The 15068-nt window shown below is 39.4% G+C and overlaps 1 protein-coding gene across 2 annotated transcripts in view; it reads right to left on the bottom strand.

Annotated features, from left to right (window-relative positions):
- DDC (dopa decarboxylase) overlaps positions 1 to 15068 on the bottom strand; it is a 379409-nt gene that overhangs the window by 214280 nt on the left and 150061 nt on the right. For both annotated transcript variants that reach the window (XM_073678337.1, XM_073678336.1), the window contains exons 2-4: positions 8497 to 8720; positions 2617 to 2730; positions 2065 to 2184 (exon numbers count right to left, since the gene is read on the bottom strand). In XM_073678337.1, coding sequence (XP_073534438.1) covers positions 2065 to 2184; positions 2617 to 2730; positions 8497 to 8697 — 435 coding nt within the window. In that variant the 5' untranslated portion in view covers positions 8698 to 8720. The remainder of the gene's footprint in view (positions 1 to 2064; positions 2185 to 2616; positions 2731 to 8496; positions 8721 to 15068) is intronic.

Genomic DNA, 15068 nt, shown 5'->3' with positions numbered 1-15068 from the left:
GTATAAAAACAGGGATCCAGCACTGCTACCATACACATTATGTGTGCTAAACATCAATGAAAAATTACCAACATTCAGCAGCTAATAAACCATCTCGATGGTGCTCACCAGGAATGAAAGATATCATATTGTAGGAAGAAAAATGAGGCACGCACCACTACGCGTTAAAATAAGATTTATTTTCTTTACAAATGTAGATCCCAGGTGTGGTGTATGCTGTTATATGTGATTGCGGACATTTTTACATAGATAAAAGAGTACATCCTATGTTTCAAAGATTTAAAAAACATGTTAAATCTTCCGAAGCTGGTAAAGGTTCTCCTAGACTAACACAGTACATGCAAGAGTGTCATGCTAGCAATTCACATTGAATGCATTTTCTTGCTTTTTGTCAGATCCCAGTACCATGTGGGGACGGCGACAAATATAATCAACTATTGCTAGAAGCTCAACAAATACAGCATATTGAGGCACTGAGCCCAGGTGGATTAAATAATTGAATGACCTTAGCCCTTTTTTTTTTACAAAAATAGAATACAATTTTGGATGTTTTCCTGAGATTAATAATTATTGCACTGTAACAGCTTGTCCTACAATTTAGATAATGGATGTTTTTAATTGTTTGCATGTGTAATGTTTTGTATGTAAGGAGGTAGTGACGTATGCTGTTTAGGCTCAGCGGAAGCAAGACTCACATGTGAAATGGCTGTCAGCCACTTCGTCTCCACTAACTCTATTTGAAACCGCAAATAAAGGATATTTTAATGCGCAGTAGTGAGTGCCCCATTTTTCTCCCTACAATATCATGTTATATAGTAGTCAGTATTAAGCTGCCATCATTAACTCCATAAAAAGTTTAGCTGGTCCAGTCGGATTTTCCTTACATTTCATTAGTTGCATTTTACAACAAAAGGATTTTATTTTTGAAAGTTATCAGTCAGGAGAAGGGTAAAAAAAGATTTCCAAGATATTAGATATACTATGTAACACTGTGAAGTCCTCCATCAAGAAGCGGCTTAAATATGACACAACAGTGACATTAACAAGAACTGGTTGTGTGCTGCATGTTACTACAACCCCCTGTGTTCTCCATGTGGCTGGCCTGTGGGTTAGTGTGACAAGGCAGAAGAAAAATATCCAAGCCTGGCTATGTTTTGCCAAAACAAACATGAAGCCTGCTAAAAGCCTGTGGGAAAAATGTTATGGTCTGATGAAACCAATGTTGAACTTTTTGTCCATACTTATAAAAAGTATGTTTGTTGCAAATCCAACACTGTGCATGACCAAAAGAACACCATACACACAGTGAAGCATGGGAGAGGGAGCATTATGATTTGGGGCTGGTTTTGGCTGCTGGAACAGGGGCTTTAGACAAGGTGGAAGGAATTATAACCAGTTTCAAATATCAGTCAATTGTGCTCCAAACCCTTCTGGCCTCTGCTAAATTGCTGAAGATAAAGAAGAATTTCACCTTTCAGTACAACGACCCGAAGCATACCTTCAAATCGACAAAAGAATGGCTTCGCTTGAAGAAGATCACAGTTTTGAAATTACCCAGGCATAGCGCAGACCTGAATCCAATTGAAATATGTGGGTTGACCTGAAAAGGGCACTGTACATAGGCGATACCCTCGCAATCTGACAGATTTGGAGTGTTATTACAAGGAAGAGTGAAAAGATTGCAAATTCTGGATGTGCCATGATGATAGACTCATACCCAAAAAGACCGAATACTGTCATAAATTCAAAGGTTATTTCAACAAAGTATTAGTTTAAGGATGTACATATTTTTATGCAACCACATTTTTTTAGTTCTCTATTTTTATTTTTCCACTTGAAAAGATTTCAGTTTGTTTTTCAGTTGAATTGTACACATTATATGTAACATTAAAGGTGGAAAAAGTTGTGAAATGATTCTTCTTGGTATGATTTTTTTTACATCACTAAAACTCAACATTTTAACAAGGGTGTGTAGATTTTTTATATCCACTGTATGTCTACATATATTCTCTTTTTAATGAATCAACTTTTAGTGTCTTTATTGTTTAAAAAGTGGCTTCTTACCTGAATTACTCCTCCACCTTCACCTTTGCTGCCAGCTAAAAACTGTTCAGGCAAACCAACCATCTTCCCCAGCCAGTCTAACATTACTGTTTCCAGCTCTGTGCATGCTGGACTTGAAGCCTTGTAATAATTAGAGAAATAAACATGAATATAAACATGAAAATAGTAGAAATAATGACAATAGATGTATCTTGTAAATATTATATAAGAATAAATAGATTTTTTGCCTTAAACGAGCTAGATTTCTAATTTAGTTCACAGAACCTTCAATTATTGATATATTGATAACTGAAATATAGACGTTATAATTTATTGTGATCTTATAACGCAAAGTAAATCATGAAATAATGTGTGCTAAGTATTCTGTTATTTGTGCTACATAGAAAATTAAAAAAAGAAAATGGCATAATTCTTCAAGAAAACACATTTGTTCAGCTACTGAGATCTGCTTAGTTGCTTACCATCTAATTGCACATATACTTTGGCATCATATATGTATTAGATATGGAGATTAAATATATTCCTGCCACAGAAAGCAATCCGCAAACTTACCCAAGAAAAGCCAATGCATCCTATAGCTCCGCACAACATATCAGCAAGCATTGCTGGGTATGAACTCGCAGTGGGAAAGTAAGCAAAGAAATATGGGCTGTGCCAGTGAGTGACCTGAAAGAAAATGTAAAAAAAAAAATTAACACATTTTTGTTTTTCTTGCTGAATATTCACAAAGATCTGAAACACTAAGGCTATGTTCACATGTGCTGTTTTTTCAGCGTTTTTAATGCAAATTTTCTGCTGCGTTTTACAGTACCAGCAAAGTCTATGAGATTTCAGAAATTTCATGCACACAGCTTGTCTTTTTTGTCACCCAGCATACACATTCCTTTCATCAGCACAGCTTCAGCAGACAGTATGTCTCCAAAAGAAAATATGGAATATTGGAGTTTGTATCAATCCGATAGGGATGGGGTATAAATCTTCAATGTCAGGGTGAACCGGGGAAGAATACACTTGTTTTTTCATAACTGTAACCCCTGGCTATGAACCATGAATCCAAAGTAACCAGATAACTGACACAAGCCATGCCATGTTTACTATCTATGGAGAGGTAAAATCCCGATGGAAAATATGGCGGCAATCTCAAACTTCTACAGTAATCCGGAGAGGAGTTATTGCATCAGTTGGGATTTCATAAAATCCTGAAGGACAGCCCACAACCCAGCCTACATGAGGTCATCACACAGGGGTAGGGGGGTGGGACTCAGGGGCTGATAAATGATCAAGGCAAACTGTGATTTGGGCTCGTGTAGAGAGATATACATCGTGTATGCAAGAATCCCATTTACTGAACGGCCCCAAGCGAAGCGCTCTTCTTCGGCTAAACTGAATCGTCGTTGTGATCACTGTAGTAAGTTCTCTCGTCCCGTTTGTAAAATCTTTTGTACAGTTTTCATAAACGCTGCCTCATTTTGGATTAAATATAAAATGTAACAGTTCTGTCCCTTTTCTTTTGTAAACCGTGCCCCAAAGCCATACGCTACCAGAACCAGACCTCCAATCAGCCTGTATAAAATATGACTGGTGGTGTCAGCTAATAATCTTTCTGGGGTTATTGTGGAAATAACAGTGATTGTATGGGGGTATAAACATATATTCCATGAAATCTGGAGTTGCATATATCATACGCTCACTGTTAGTTTCCCAATAACTGGCCTATTAGTGGAGACAGCCTGCGGTCTCCCCTATTGATCGTCGGCCAATCGTGTAATTGTCCGGACGATAGGGGGCAGCAGAGAGCTGGTCAACACAAAGATCGCAGCGAGTGTTTCTGCGTGACTTTCTTGGGCTGTGATAAATCTTGACAACTGACAAAACTGCAGTAAAAAAATGCAGCAAAAACATTGCAAAAACGCAACAAAAAATCAGCAAAACTTGCTTTTTTGACGCTGCTTCTTTACTGCAAAGAGAGGAGGTTTTGCTGCAGAAAAAAAACGCTACATGTGAACATAGCCTAAAGGTATGTGTACAGTATTTGTTAAGTTAAGTATTTGCTGGAGAAATTTTTGCATCAATAAAAACATGTCTCTTGGCAGGAAAAATACTGCATAAAACTTGTGTTTTTGATGTGTCTTTTTTACCTATTCATTAGAATAGGTGAAAAACGCTGAAAAAATGCTGAAAGAAGTGACATGCTGCAGATTTGAAACTGCTTCTCATCTGCAAGGATAAAATAAGCAGCATGTTCATCAGATTTCAGAAATCTCATTCACTTTGCTGGGATAGTAAAATGCTGCCTTTTTCTTGGCAACAAATGTGTGAAACAAATGCAGCAAAAAATGATGTGTGAACATACCCTAATATTGTTACATTGCGGCAATGCCACTCACATATTAGACAAGGAGTAAACCAGAACATCTAAAATATAATAATTTTTTTGTCACTTGTTAATAAGTAAATTTCCATTATTTTGTAGACTTGATTAGGAGATCATCTGAACTAATTAACTGCTGCTTTGAGAGAAAGGAAACCTGCACTGTTTAGTAGGATGGTGAATCAGTTCTAATAAGTGCAGGAGTTCGGGTAACGAGATGCTGCAATCTTCTTGCCCCTCTCTGTTGCAGTTTCCCCGTGACAGACGCCTTCTTACAATAAATATACTGTAGATATCTAGACCTGGGACTTGTCAAACAATTAGATCTGTAATAACGATCAAAACATTGCTGCTGTGTTTATAATTACTAGTCGATCATTATTGGATGCTGAAGCCTCCATCTTACACTTGGATTTTCTTTAAGAAAAGGAATCATCCCACATTTGGCTTTCATGCACCCACATGGTATTAATGCTTGATGCTTTCTTAAAATCACTATTATTAGCACCATGGGTTGCATCTAGTCTTTTATTCATTCCCATTGAAGTGAATAAAATTGAGCTGTAATACCATGCACATCCAATGGCCTGAATAAAAAGCATTCTGCGCTGCTCTCCTTTTGGGTGTGTGCTCAAGTTGGATTCCACTCCAAAAATATTAAAAATATATGGACTTGGCACTCCAAAAGAATGTGAGACAGTAGTTTTATTAAACATAGGCTATCCACTTGTATAAGTAATTGTCGCTTGAGTTGATTAGTAGGCCTTCATCAGAACAGATTGCAATAATGTGTAAAAGGCAACCAAATAAAGTGATGATAATGGAGATAAGCACATCAGTGACTGGGACCTGGCATTCGATTTCCAGGCACTGATGTTCTTATCTCCGGAGTGCCATTAGCATCACTTAGTTTGCTTGCCTTTCCCATGTTGTTGCAATCCTTTCTGATGAAAGCCTCCTAATTTACCAAAACAGGAACCAAATAAATATATAGGAAACAGGAGCATGAAAAGTACAAATCAAGAAAACTTTATTTGAACAAACAATAAAAACATTTAAAAAAATAAGGAACATGATGAAAAAAGAGAACAGAAGCGACACCAAAGTGCCATGTCTGTACAAGAAGTATAGTAATCTAGGCGGAAATAGTCAGTGACTGCATAGAAAGGAAGGGGTATGGTCCTATAAGAGTTAAATATAAGATATACCGCAGCATGTCAGCATAATGGGCAGGATATGGAATAAAATACAAATAATTTAGATAAAGTGCTTGTGCAAAGTAAACAGAAATAATAGCAGTCAGGAGAAGTAGAAACCTCCAATGCTAGTGCCCATATACAGTACAGACCAAAAGTTTGGACACACCTTCTCATTTAAAGATTTTTCTGTATTTTCCTGACTATGAAAATTGTACATTCACACTGAAGGCATCAAAACTATGAATTAACACATGTGGAATTATATACTTAACAAAAAAAGTGTGAAACAACTGAAAATATGTCTTATATTCTAGGTTCTTCAAAGTAGCCACCTTTTGCTTTGATGACTGCTTTGCACACTCTTGGCATTCTCTTGATGAGCTTCAAGAGGTAGTCACCGGAAATGGTCTTCACTTCACAGGTGTGCCCTGTCAGGTTTAATAAGTGGGATTTCTTGCCTTATAAATGGGGTTGGGACCATCAGTTGTGTTGTGCAGAAGTCAGGTTGATACACAGATGATAGTCCTACTGAATAGACTGTTAGAATTTGTATTATGGCAAGAAAAAAGCTAAGTAAAGAAAAATGAGTGGCCATCATTACTTTAAGAAATGAAGGTCAGTCAGTCCGAAAAATTGGGCAAACTTTGAATGTGTCCCCAAGTACAGTTACAAAAACCATCAAGTGCTACAAAGAAACTGGCTCACATGAGGACCGCCCCAGGAAAGGAAGACCAAGAGTCACCTCTGCTTCTGAGGATAAGTTTATCCGAGTCACCAGCCTCAGAAATCGCATGTTAACAGCAGCTCCGATTAGAGACCAGGTCAATGCCACACAGAGTTCTAGTGGCCGACATATCTCTTCAACAACTGTTAAGAGGAGACTTTGTGCAGCAGGCCTTCATGGTAAAATAGCTGCTAGGAAACCACTGCTAAGGACAGGCAACAAGCAGAAGAGACTTGTTTGGGCTAAAGAACACAAGGAATGGACATTAGACCAGTGGAAATCTGTGCTTTGGTCTGATGAGTCCAAATTTGAGATCTTTGGTTCCAACCACCTCTTTGTGTGACGCAGAAAAGGTGAACGGATGGACTCTATATGCCTGGTTCCCACCGTGAAGCATGGAGGAGGAGGTGTGATGGTGTGGGGATGCTTTGCTGGTGACACTGTTGGGGATTTATTCAAAATTGAAGGCATACTGAACCAGCATGGCTACCACAGCATCTTGCAGAGACATGCTATTCCATCTGGTTGGACCATCATTTATTTTTCAACAGGACAATGACCCCAAACACACCTCCAGGCTGTGTAAGTGTGGCACCCCAGGGGTCTGGTTACCACAGTAATAGAAATATTACGTCTGAGAGCAAGTGGGAGGTTTCCTGGTCAGGAGCCCTTAAGCATGCAACACCTCCTGCCCAGACCTGGGAGGGGAGGAATCTGCCCTATATAAACTGGGTCTGGGGCGGGGTTAGTGAGTCAGAGCCTGGAGTGAAGTTCCAGACACAGGGCGAGAAACAGCTAGGAGCTCTGTAGGAGCAGGAGCTGAGTGCCAGGGACTGGAAGCAGATATATTGCTCGTCCTGGATGAAGAGACTACTACCGGACAACGGAGTCCGAGGCTGTGGGAACCTCTAAGTCCAGCAGCAGAAACCAGCCGGCAGGGGATTCCAGGTCCTCTGGCCAAAGAAGCCCGGAGGCTCAGTCACAAGGAAGGGACCAGCACCGCCATCGAGGAGCGGAGGCTATCAGAAGGCCCCAAGTCACCAGCCATACGGGTGAGCACCACACGGTATACTCAGGGACGTGGGCTACTTCCACTCACTCACAGCAAGGTAGCCAGGAAGAGTGCAGATAGACGGGGAGGCCTACAACTCCACCTGGCCAGGGGAACTCCTGCTTGCTCACAGACTGACCAGGCCCCTTATAGTTTTGATGCCTTCAGTGTGAATGTACACTTTTCATAGTCATGAAAATACAGAAAAATATTTAAATGAGAAGGTGTGTCCAAACTTTTGGTCTGTACTGTATGTATAATATTGTCAAAGAAATAATGCATGCAACAAATAAGATAATAAGGAGGTGAATACACCAACAGTAAGTTCATAAGGTATTAGCCCAGAGAACAAATAATGCCGTTACTGCGTCAATCCATATAGGGTATAGTAAAAAGCACCCACATCAATCCCAACCAGAGACATATAATATGCATGTAAAGCCTGATATACAAGGACGTGGATGAGCCCCAACGTGCGTTTCACGTTCAGCTTCCTCGGGGGGGCGTTTGTGTCAGGGGGAACAGCAGGCCAGCTTTATATAGGGGATAAATTACCTCCTATAGTTGTGGCCAAAATGTCAGTTACTTACACAAGTGGATTGTCTACGTTTAATACTTTTGGAGTGCAAAGTTCATATATTTTTACTATCCCATGGTCTGGGTGGTGCTGTTTTTTTAATCCTTGACAAACCCCTTAAACCAGCCATACACAGACGATAGTTGTCAGTTGAAGGTTCCTTCATCCCATAGCTAGCTCTCACCAACTTTCTGTAAATGTGCTAGTTTAGTTGGACTAAGGACACACTTTTATCCATTTAGAGCATGTGGGGCATCTTGGTGAATTTTTAGACTTAAAAACAGTTAAACATTTATCCCAAAATACTCTATGGAACGTTGGGTAATATGGGTAATCAGTTGATTACCTAATTTTTAACTAATAAAATAGATAAAATATACAGTTTTAAATACAGAAAACTTTATTCTCTTGAATATCAACACAATAAAGTCTATATAAATATAACACAATAAAATAATTAATGGACGTGTAGTTATTGTTATTAATGGCCCTTATACAGGTATTTCTTACCCCAGGCATGATAACTCTCTCAACATCTTTCATTATATCTTCATATGTCTCCCCTTCTTCTGGGGCAGAATCTGGAATCATGGGTCTTAAGTATCCAGGCTCCACTTCTGGGAACACTTGCCGTGATTCAATCTGCTCCAGGTAATTTGCAATGTAGTCCACCATATCCCTTCCTCTCTTTCTGAATTCTGTAGAGTTCATGTTAGTGTGTTCTTTTTGTACACCTGAATAGATAGTCAAATTATATATTATTTGCAATTATTGAATTTTAGAAATTACTTTATACTGTAAATAGACATCATATATAATGTTTTATTGTATCCCCTATTTGAAAGAAGTAAACGGTAACAATGTTGGAAACATTGCTAACTATGTAACACTAATTAAATATAATAAAAGTGTGCCTCAATTTATACTACAGAAATGCATCTCTAAATAATCTATTAAACATGAGAACAAACAGCAGGGAAATATGAAGGACATGGCTTTTCCTGCACAATTTGTCCTGTGTGATCAGTGGTTTATTGTGTATGAGGAACATTTCTTTTGAGTTCTTATGGCTAGAAAGTTAACAAGAGCATTAAAGAGGACCTGTCACCAAGTAAAAGATGGCCAATTTTTGCTCTTATTTTAGTCCTACTGCTCCCTCAAGTGATCATTTTTATTTATTTTTAAATCGACCATACTGTTCCAGAAGTATGGGCCTTTTTATTTAGTGCTAATTCTTATGGTCTTTTCCAAAGGAGTGTTGTTCACAGGGTAATAATCCTGTGAGCCACAGCCCTTATTAATGACCAGAAAAATTAGCAGTAAACAAAAAGGCCCGTATCTCTGGAACCATATGGAAGATTTAAAATATATATATATATATATACAAAAAGAATACTCAAGTGAGCAAAAAGAATAATGTAAAAGTAAAAACTGGTCCTTTTTCACCTGGTGACAGGTCCTCTTTAAGTTAACAACAGAAATAAGCATGGACCCAGAAGCTGTGGACCATGATAGCTGCACTATGTGTTGATATCGTGGGCTATCATGTAAAATGACATGTAAATATTGGCAGCAGAAACTCTGCCTGCCTCTCTCACAGCAGCAACTCACAGCTTGATCACAATCACCATTTAGAAGCCAACTTACATTAAGGGCTCATTCAGACGTCAGTGATTTTTCATCACTGTTTGTATGCCAAAACCAGGAGTTTCTCCAGAACACAGAAGAGGTGTAAATCTTTCAATTATAGTTTTTCTCTGTACATTTCACTCTTGGTTTTGGCATCCAAACACTGACGCCAAATACTGACATCTGAATGAGATCTAAACCAGAATGCTGCACATAAAAAAGCCTTTTTACTGCTTCTTATCACTTCTGTAGCATGGAAGCCATGACCGCCTTGGCAATATAATGCACTCAGCATATACTTCTGTACCATATAGAGTTGTTCTTTTGTCAGCTGTTTTTTCTTTCTTGGCAAGTGGCAAAGTACACATAGCACAAAACATTAAAGTGTAACTAAACGTGGATTAACACTTTTTATATTTTGCTTTTCTTTTAATTGCAAGCAGATCGCTGAGATACCCACAAATAGCGCAAAAATACCCTGAGAAGTACAGAACTCGGGAGACAGGAACACTTTCTATTGCATCCATGCTCCAATATGTGTGTGTGCTCTGGCAGGAGCTGTGTGCTCTGGCAGGAGCTGTGGTGTGCTTTGGTGGGAGCTGTGTGCTCTGGCGGGAGCTGTGTGCTCTGGCAGGGGCTGTGTGCTCTGGCAGGGGCTGTGGTGTGCTCTGGCAGGAGCTGTGGTGTGCTTTGGTGGGAGCTATGTGCTCTGGCGGGAGCTGTGTGCTCTGGCAGGGGCTGTGTGCTCTGGCAGGAGCTGTGGTGTGCTCTGGCAGGAGCTGTGGTGTGCTTTGGCGGGAGCTGTGTGCTCTGGCGGGAGCTGTGTGCTCTGGCAGGGGCTGTGTGCTCTGGCAGGAGCTGTGGTGTGCTCTGGCAGGAGCTGTGGTGTGCTCTGGCGGGAGCTGTGTGCTCTGGCAGAGGCTGTGTGCTCTGGCAGGGGCTGTGTGCTCTGGCAGGAGCTGTGGTGTGCTTCTGTCTCTTGAGGTACGCACTTCTCGTTGTGTTTTTTTGCCTGATCAAAGGAGGTCTCAGCACTTGGACCACCAACTGATCTGCTTGCAATTAAAAAAACAACAAAATATAAAAAATATTAACCACCATTACTCTTTAAAGTTTTCAGGAACGAGGATTGCTAATAAAATATGGTATCACGGTATTGAATATCTCTACGTCTCCTTAAATTATTGATTAAATTGAACATAATATTTAAAAAATTCATTATACTGGAAAGGTTAGGAGGCTTATGAAATAAATGACTCAGAAAAATATGACCAACTAGAAAGTATAGCCTATTCAAAGAAAAATATAAGCTTGCAAGGCATGAAGAAGCGATTGATTATGTTAGCCTTTACTGGTATACCCATTACAGAGTGATCTATTTCAAGTGTTTATTTCTGTTAATGTTGATGATTACGGCTTACAGCAAATGAAAACACATAAGTCATTAGCTCAGTAAATTAGAATACTTTATAACAGCAATTTAAAATTGTTTTTAAAATCCGAAATGTTGGCCTACTGAAATGTATGATCAGTAAATACATTCAATACTTGGTCGGGGCTCCTTTTGCATCAATTACTGCATCAATGCAGCGTGACATGGAGGCGATCAGCCTGTGGCACTGCTGAGGTGTTATGGAAGCCCAGGTTGCTTTGATAGCAGCCTTCAGCTCGTCTGCGTTGTTGGGTCTAGTGTCTCTCGTCTTCCTCTTGACAATACCCCATATATTCTCTATGGGGTTAAGGTCAGGCGAGTTTGCTGGCCAATCAAGCACAGTGATTCTGTTGTTTTTAAACCAGGTATTGGTACTTTTGGCAATGTGGACAGGTGCCAAGTCCTGCTGGAGAATGAAATTTCCATCTCCAAAAACTTGTCCGCAGAGGGAAGCATGAAGTACTTTAAAATTTCCTGGTAGATGGCTGCGCTGACTTTGGTCTTGATAAAACATAGTGGACCTACACCAGCAGATGACATGGCTGCCCAAACCATCACTGATTGTGGAAACTTCACACTAGACCTCACGCTGCTTGGATTGTGTGCCTCTCCACTCTTCCTCCAGACTCTGGGACCTTGATTTGCAAATGAAATGTAAAATGTACTTTAATCTGAAAACAACACCTTGGACCACTGAGCAACAGTCCAGGTCTTTTTCTAGTTGGCCCAGTTAAGTCGCTTCTGGTGTTGTCTATTGGTCATGAGTGGCTTGACACAAGGAATGCGACACTTGTAGGCAATGTCCTGGATACGTCTGTGTGTGGTGGCTTTTGAAGCAATGACTTCAGCAGCAGTCCACTCCTTGTGAATCTCCCGCAAATTTTTTAATGCCCTTTTCTTAACAATCCTTTCAAAGCTGCTGTTATCTTGGTTGCTTGTGCACCTTTCTCTACCACTTTTTCCTTCCACTCAACTTTCCATTAATATGCTTGGATACAGCACTCTGTGAACAGCCGGCTTCTCTAGCAATGACCTTTTGTAGCTTACCCTCCTTGTGGAGTGTGTCAATGACTGCCTTCTGGACATCTGTCAAGTCAGCAGCCTTCTCCATGATTGTGGAGCCTACTGAAACACACTGAGGGACCTTTTTAAACGCTTAGGAAGCCTTTGCAGGTGCAAAGAGTGGTGAGAGGGGGCAGGGGTATGTCAGTTTGATTGATTTCTTTTCCTATTTATGTACTAATACCATTCTTCGACTATTGTTGGGGATTATTCCCATTCAATTGAGAATTATCTATGGCTGCTGATTGCTAATGCAAAATCATGTTTATGAGGGGGTATCACTTTATTTATATATAATCATGGGTTTGAATTGTCCGTGGGATCATTGAAATATTGTATAAATGTACTTGCACGTTTTGAATATATAAACCCTTATGGACATATATCCCTAATTATTATAATATTGTATTATGCACTTGCACTTTTTGAGTATATAACTCTGCGGTGACTCCTCATGTTTTACATATATGAGTTTATGTAGTTGCATTAATCGCAGCCATTGTTATGAGGATATGGTTATAATACTTTTATATTCGTGTCATATACATACAGTTAGGTCCATATATATTTGGACAGAGACAACATTTTTCTAATTTTGGTTCTAGACATTACCACAATGAATTTTAAACAAAACAATTCAGATGCAGTTGAAGTTCAGACTTTCAGCTTTCATTTGAGGGTATCCACATTAAAATTGGATGAAGGGTTTAGGAGTTTCAGCTCCTTAACATGTGCCACCCTGTTTTTAAAGGGACCAAAAGTAATTGGACAGATTAAATAATTGTAAATAAAATGTTCATTTCTAGTACTTGGTTGAAAACCCTTTTTTGGCAATGACTGTCTGAAGTCTTGAACTCATGGACATCACCAGATGCTGTGTTTCCTCCTCTTTGATGCTCTGCCAGGCCTTCACTGCGGTGGTTTTCAGTTGCTGTTTGTTTGCGGGCCTTTCTGTCTGAAATTTAATCTTTAACAAGTGAAATGCATGCTCAATTGGGTTGAGATCAGGTGACTGACTTGGCCATTCGAGAATATTCCACTTCTTTGCTTTAATAAACTCCTGGGTTGCTTTGGCTTTATGTTTTGGGTCATTGTCCATCTGTAGTATGAAACGACGACCAATCAGTTTGGCTGCATTTGGCTGGATCTGAGCACACAGTATGGCTCTGAATACATCAGAATTCATTCGGCTGCTTCTGTCCTGTGTCACATCATCAATAAACACTAGTGACCCAGTGCCACTGGCCTGGTATGCTTTGGATCATGAGCTGTACCACGCCTTCGCCATACTTTTCTCTTTCCATCATTCTGGTAGAGGTTGATCTTGGTTTCATCTGTCCAAAGAATGTTCTTCCAGAACTGTGCTGGCTTTTTTAGATGTTTTTTAGCAAAGTCCAGTCTAGCCTTTTTATTCTTCATGTTTATGAGTGGCTTGCACCGTGCAGTGAACCCTCTGTATTTACTTTCATGCAGTCTTCTCTTTATGGTAGATTTGGATATTGATACGCCTACCTCCTGGAGAGTGTTGATCACTTGGTTGGCTGTTGTGAAGGGGTTTCTCTTCACCATGGAGATGATTCTGCGATCATCCACCACTGTTGTCTTCCGTGGGCGCCCAGGTCTTTTTGCATTGATGAGTTAACCAGTGCTTTCTTTCTTTCTCAGGATGTACCAAACTGTAGATTTTGCCACTCCTAATATTGTAGCAATTTCTCGGAAGGGTTTTTTCTGTTTTTGCAGCTTAAGGATGACTTGTTTCACCTGCATGGAGAGCTCCTTTGACCGCATGTTTACTTCACAGCAAAACCTTCCAAATGCAAGCACCACACCTCAAATCAACTCCAGGCCTTTTATCTGCTTAATTGAGAATGACATAACGAAGGGATTGCCCAAACCTGTCCATGAAATAGCCTTGGAGTCAATTGTCCAGTTACTTTTGGTCCCTTTAAAAACAGGGTGGCACATGTTAAGGAGCTGAAACGCCTAAACCCTTCATCCAATTTTAATGTGGATACCCTCAAATGAAAGCTGAAAGTCTGAACTTCAACTGCATATGAATTGTTTTGTTTAAAATTCATTGTGGTAATGTCTAGAACCAAAATTAGAAAAATGTTGTCTCTGTCCAAATATATATGGACCTAACTGTATATTATGTTTATATCAGACATTCCTCCTGCTCCCCTCATTTAAGCTACCTTTCATTTTGTTTGTATTTTTCTGTGTATTTTAAAGTGTCTTTTTATTTATATGAATTGTTAATAAAACATACTATTAACATTCTTTTGCGTCCCTTTTGAATATCAATTTTGTGGTTTGTTAGTCGTGGTTTTGATATTGTGGACTTTACCTATTGGTTATATTGAGAAACTCCTTCTGTTTTGTAGGATTTATATACCCAATAGACATACCTGACTTCGAGCTATTAAACGGGGGCCACACTCTTGTTTATGAATGTCACATTCCATGGCCACTCTATAATATTTTCATAATTTTTTTTGCTACTAAGCGTTTTGCGCTTGCCATAACTATAAATCTGTATTATAGCTTAGCTACAGATTAGTAACATTCGAATAACATGTAGACTCAACAAACAATACATATAAGTCTAAGTTATGAGAAGGTCTAAAAGTGTTTTTCCTTGTTGGTTATCGAAACCCATCATAGTTTTTTAGGGTTTATCACCTATTTTGTTTTTGACAGATTTGCTATTTAGGAGCCTAGGGAAAACAAAGGACTGTATACAAAGGTTGGCACTTCCTATGTTCAACATTTTTTCAACTTTTCTAAAAACAAAGACGCATGGAAGGCAATTATCACTAAGAAAAAACAGATGAACATTTCAGGATACATTCATTCACATTACAGATCAACCCCAACATATGTTTTAACCAGTCTTTCTCAGTTTAACTTATTGAATACCAGGCTCAATTTTGCCTTCAGGGCCACTCTTTTTTTTTTC

This window comes from Phyllobates terribilis, unplaced genomic scaffold (assembly GCF_046119375.1).
Source record: "Phyllobates terribilis strain yellow unplaced genomic scaffold, ASM4611937v1 Scaffold_4__5_contigs__length_816908805, whole genome shotgun sequence".
In the NCBI taxonomy this organism is placed as follows: Eukaryota; Metazoa; Chordata; class Amphibia; order Anura; family Dendrobatidae; genus Phyllobates; species Phyllobates terribilis.
The sequence above is the reverse complement of the archived record's forward strand: the minus strand, read 5'-3'. Positions and strand labels throughout refer to the sequence as shown.